Below are 5,645 nucleotides of genomic sequence, written 5' to 3' on the forward strand. Positions count from 1 at the left end.
TGCGTGTGCGTGTGCGTGTGTGTGTGTGTGTGTGTGTGTGTGTGTGTGTACGTGCGTGTGTTTGTTTGTGTGTGCGTGTGTGTGTGTTTGGTTGGGTTTCTTGGATATATGTATGCCAGTATGCGTGATCATGAGAGTTATTGTATGGCTGTGTTTCATTGCACATGTACGTTCGTGTGGGTGGGTGTGTATAGCTACGTGATTTTCATTGTACATGTGTGTGGGTATGGGTGTGAGTGTATGGTTGTATGTGTCTGGTTATTATATGCGTGCTTGGGTGGGTGTGAAGGTATGGATGTGTGTGTGTAAGTTTGGTTGTACAATATGCATGTGTGCGTGCGTGCGTGCGTGCGTGCATGCGCGTGTGGGAGTGTATGGCTGAACGTTAGATTTAACGTGTGTGTGCGTGCGTGCGTGTGAATTTGGTTGCGTGGCGTCCGTGTCTCGGTGTGAGTTTATGGCTGTGTGTGTGTTGTATCACTGTCGCGCCATGTATATGCAATGTCTCTAAATATAAATTCACACTCGCACTCGGTGTTGATCGATACCCATGATCTACTACCCGTGATCAATAAACAGCCACCAGTAAGTAATGCAAGTTCCCCCGGTACGCGCGCACGGTGGGACTAGCACGCATACGTGAACGCCGTGTCTAGAGATGCTCTTGATGTTTGCTCTCTCTATTAGGTCTCTTATCGAGGTCTCCCATCGCACCCCCGCACCGCTCCCGTATTATATAGCGGGGCATCACCTGAGCCTCACCACCGCATTGCATGCATTGCATGCGCGCGACGCGTAGTCGTTAAATAATGAAAACTCAATCGAGGTAAATTGCGGTCTCGTGTTCGCGAGGCACGCGCGCTTCCGTCGAATTATTGGGTTGCTGCGGCGGCGGTGCGGCGCGCTCCCGCAGACACGGCGTAGAGTGCTCACGCGGCACGCTGTACCCGACGGTGTGTGCGCGCGCGCGCGCGTGTGTGTGTGTGTGTGTGCGCGCGCGTGCGTGCGTGCGTGCGTGCGTGCGTGCGTGCGTGTGTGTGCGTGCGTGCGTGCGCGAGCGTGCGTGCGTTTGTGTGTGTGTGTGTGTGTGCGTGTGTGCGTTTGTGCGTGTGTGCGTCTGTGCGTTTGTGCGTGTGTGTGTGCGTGTGTGCGAGCGTGGCATGCGTGCGTGCGTGCGTGTGTGCGTGTGTGTGTGTGCGTGCGTGCGTACGTGCGTGCGTGCGTGTGTGTGTATGCACCTGCATGCGTGTGCGTCTGCGTGTGTGTGTGTGTGTGTGTGTGTGTGTGTGTGTGTGTGTGTGTCTGTGTGCCTACGTGCGTGTGCGCGCGCATATATGCTAGGATAGAAACACTACATGCCTGTATGTGTTTTCGCCAGGCTGAAGTGAATAGGCTACAGGGCCTGCTAGAATCCTCTGAGCTGAGCAACCACCGCCTCCCCAAGCGAACATCTGACGAGCAGTCCCACCGCCGCACATCTGCAGAACTACTGAGGTAAGCACTAGGTCTGTTTACTCATCCTGTCTCACCGTCACTTCCCTACAAAGCTCCTACCTACACTTCCTCTTCACGTGAGCAATAACCACTGTGCCAGTACAGTTGACGCACAACTGAGCAGACATGGATGAAGTGTCAGCTCAGCTACTGCAACACACTGTGAAAGTATGCCAGCCTAAAATGACAACTGATCGGTTATTTACCGACATTTACTGATCGGTAAAATTATTTATTGATCAGCACACATCAAAACTACAATAATTGATGACTCTTTTTGTTTGTTATTGACCAATTTATTTATTTATTAGTCGATTGGCTGATCTTCACGTGTATCACCGCATAAGCTAGTTGCCATGTACGGGTATGTGCTAGTGCAGGTGCGCGCAGAATATCACCTTGTCTGCTGCACAGCATAATTAATGATGAGTCATGCACAACATATAACACTGATCGTGACAGTGTACATGAGTATTCCTGTGTTTACCTTCTAGATACAAGTCTTTGCCATCGTTATCCTGCGTAGAAACCTCATTTATCGGCAAGCCAGAGCACGACCGACATAGGAGCCCACCAGGGGGCGACTCACATAGGAGCCCACCAGGGGGCGTCCAGCATCGTCGCCCACCTCGTGAACATATCGCCGTGACCCCAAGCATCGCTTCGACGGTTCCTCGTCAGGGCGGAAAAACCACGCAGTCCCATCAGGTGGCGCCGGTGCTCGACGAAAGCTCGCCACCCGCACGACGGAACTGCGACTCGAGCGTTGGGGCGATTCGTCCGGTCTCGAGCCTCGCTCACTCGTCGGACCACGTGCAGATCAACTACAGGTTGAGGTCTTTCGGTGATCTCACCAACTGCAGTCGCCGTGACAACGAGACAGACCTCGCGATGACCTGTAAAGAAAATGTGCCGCAGAGCCACCTGGTGGTGGCCAGCAAACACAGCATGCTCGATGGTAAGGAATGAGGGGAGCGCGCCGTCGCGGCGCGACGGTTCGAGATCGGGACAGATTTTTTGTTGTTTTACAGGGAGGTCATAGACTCACAAACCCGGTACTAGACAGTCATGCTGTAGCTATTATTTCATCATGGTGAAAATAATTGGAATCGTTGTTGCTACTTATAGGCAATGAGTGGGTCTCTATTGACCGTTTAGTGCATTGGGAGGGGCGGGGGGCAAGATGAACATTGAGGTAATTCCAAGCATTCAATGCGGTAATTCGTATAGGCCCATCAGCATCGTCGTCAGAGGCACAGTAACCGGCCGTAGTTTTTGCAGCTAAATATGCCGATGAATTGCATATTTAAACTTAAAATCTGGCTATATATTTTAAGGTTGAGTGTTTATACTTGTGTCTATACATGTATAGCTAGCACGCAAATATTGCTCCGACTTGCGTTTATTCATAAGTTTTGGCCTAGTAAGTATCACTACTAATTTACTAGTGAGATGAATGTTTGTTTTGTTTTGTTTATTTGAAAACAGCATTTCATTTTTGCTGCTCTTTTTTTGTCTGGTGTGGTGTCACAGTTGTTGTTTAAATAAATTGTTAAAGTATAATGTGGTATATGCCCACACAGCGAAATGTCACGGTTCACATGCAGTTAGACAGTTAGATGTCTCAATCAAAATTCAGTTGAAAATGATCAGAATCCATGTAACTCCATCACTAGTTTTTGATACATTAGTGTGATTGAGTAGATTGAATTTCTGTATGTAAAGTTATGATAGTCCATCCTATCTTGATTGAATCTTTGCCAATATGGGATAGCAACAGGTTAATTAAACACTGGGCTATGTATGTAGCTGGGTTAGTTATTAAAACTGCCAGTGAGTGTGCGAGCATAATTGCATGTGGGTGTGTGCGTGTGTTTGCATGCATGTGTGCACGTGTGTGCGTGCGTGCATGCCTTTGTGTGCGTGCATGCTTGCAGAGGCATGTGTGTGATTTGCGTATCTCCCTGCCGCTTTCATTTTCTTGTAAACGAGCTGTGACTAATGATTGATAGTGAGAACCCGTTTGCACGATAATTTCTAACTCTTGATTCTCTGTTTATTAACTCTTGGAATTCAAATCTTGACTGGTAGTGTAGCAGTTCTGGCTGATGCACTTGCTCTGGCTTTTGGACACCCGTCAAAGCTGGCAGCATCACTACATAGAGGCGGGCTAGGTTTTTATTATTTTTAGGTTTTTAGCTATTTTTGTGTTATACACATCATCAAGAGTTGAAACCCATACGCACCATAGTATTCCTAGTCCTTATTGTAGAATAATTTCTTTGTCGTTCTAAGCTTGGTTCTCTATTGGGAGATTTCTTAGTTGATGTTTTTTCTATAGGGCATCCAGTTTCTTGGCCTCGTTAGTTGTTTTGATAGGCAAGATTCATGTCTGGGTCACAGACACGATTATAAATAGATATTTACTGGTACAGCTCTTATTAATTTGTAGATTAGAATTAAAGTGGCAGTGCAATGGAGGAATATCATTGTCCAATCTCCTTTGCTGTAGCCTCGGTCACTAACATTTCCTGCCTCTTGCCCACAGATTTAGACGCGCCCCTTTTTGGTGGCTACGACTCTGATTCGTCGACAGCTGGGGCAGCCCAACGCTCCCTGGAGCTCAGCCAATCACTGCACAAGCACTGTCTTGACCTTGAGGGGGAGGAAGACGACAGCAGTGATGATGAGAAGGGGGATGGGCAGGCAGCATCACCTACCCGCCCGCTGTCACAACAGAAACAGGTGTGAGATGGTTGTTAGCATGCTGCGAGAGGATGGATTGATGTAGGATCAGAGATGGAGTGATGTTGGGTTAGATATGGTGTGATGTAGGACGTGACATGGACTTTAGCATAAACAAATGCAGGAAATTGACAAGTGTTGTTTTGTCGTTATATAGCAAGCAAAACATGTGCTTGACATATGTACTTTTAACCCCAGCACAAATAGATAGGTCACATATCAGGTGAGCAACGTTTTCTCAGTTGGTGTATTCCCACTAGCATATCAGGGAGAACTCTTGCAATATACGCTCCCCAGTCCATCTCTCACGACTTCTCTTCATGCTACCCATGTGTTCATTTTCTAGGCTAGGCACTTGAACGTTGATGCGGCGCAACTGGAGAGGGTGCTACACCAAGGTAATTCCTCACTGGCTTGTTGTGTTTTTCGCGTGGGGTAATAGAGTACACGTGCTTGCCACACCGCACACTACGAGTCACCGTATGTATTACCATTATGAGTGATTCAGCTTCATAATAGCTTCCCTCTACCGTGATCAGGAGTGTATAATATAGAGTCTGACCTGCTCGAAACACAAGAAATTCAACATTTCCATGCCCTAGTTTACCTATGATTTATTACGTGAATCTCAATAACATCAGAAGTAGCGCTGAACATCCAACTTGCCCTCACACTTTACCTTGTATTGATACTTTTCTTATTGTGTAGTTATAGCTTCGAACGTCAGACATGGTTTTAGTCGTTCACTTAGTCAAGCGGCAGGCATTCCCAGTTGATGCAAGTAAACAATTGGCAGCTCACATTGAGTTGACGGGGTTCGGCAGGGATTTGCAACTCACAATCAGTAGCGGGCTCTGCATGGCCGCTGGCTCTGACCCACGCCACGGCTGCAAGTGCAGATAAAGAGATGTCGTGTGACGTACGGTTATATAAAATAATTCGTAATAAGAAGCTTTCGTTTTGGCGACATTTTGGAAGTTTTTACAACGTGATCTCGCGAGAATTTGCCAGTTGCAAATCCCTGATAGAAACAAGTCCCGCTCTGCTATGAATAATCATGATGTTGTTTTGTTTCAGTGCGCGGTGCGAGCGTTGAAGCAGAGGGCGCCGGTATAGACTCGCCGGCGGACAGGGCTCATCATGACTTGCAGCAGTGTAAGTGGTCACCGTCGATCACCGTGAAAACATTATTCACACAATTTAATTAACAGTTAAACAAATTAACACAAAGATCATTCACGAGCGTTCTCGCCAGCAGGATAATTATTCCAGTTTTATTAATTGTAGTGTCCTTATTAATGTTATTATATATGTATATATGTATTATAGTAAGCGGTCATATCGTTTGTAAAGCTGCAATACTTGCGATTTAAATTACATGTACGTGCTAGTTGGCATTTCGTGCC

General features: G+C 47.1%; 1 protein-coding gene across 1 annotated transcript in view; it reads left to right on the forward strand.

The window, feature by feature from the left end:
* LOC106806967 (kinase and exchange factor for Rac B-like) overlaps nt 1–5,645 on the forward strand; it is a 21,630-nt gene that overhangs the window by 3,292 nt on the left and 12,693 nt on the right. Inside the window, exons 3-7 of the mRNA XM_014809155.1 lie at nt 1,377–1,494; nt 1,989–2,452; nt 4,043–4,239; nt 4,586–4,637; nt 5,317–5,394. Of these exons, the coding sequence (XP_014664641.1) occupies nt 1,377–1,494; nt 1,989–2,452; nt 4,043–4,239; nt 4,586–4,637; nt 5,317–5,394 (909 nt within the window). The remainder of the gene's footprint in view (nt 1–1,376; nt 1,495–1,988; nt 2,453–4,042; nt 4,240–4,585; nt 4,638–5,316; nt 5,395–5,645) is intronic.

The sequence above is a fragment of the Priapulus caudatus genome, unplaced genomic scaffold (assembly GCF_000485595.1).
Source record: "Priapulus caudatus unplaced genomic scaffold, Priapulus_caudatus-5.0.1 Scaffold188, whole genome shotgun sequence".
NCBI lineage: Eukaryota > Metazoa > Priapulida > Priapulimorpha > Priapulimorphida > Priapulidae > Priapulus > Priapulus caudatus.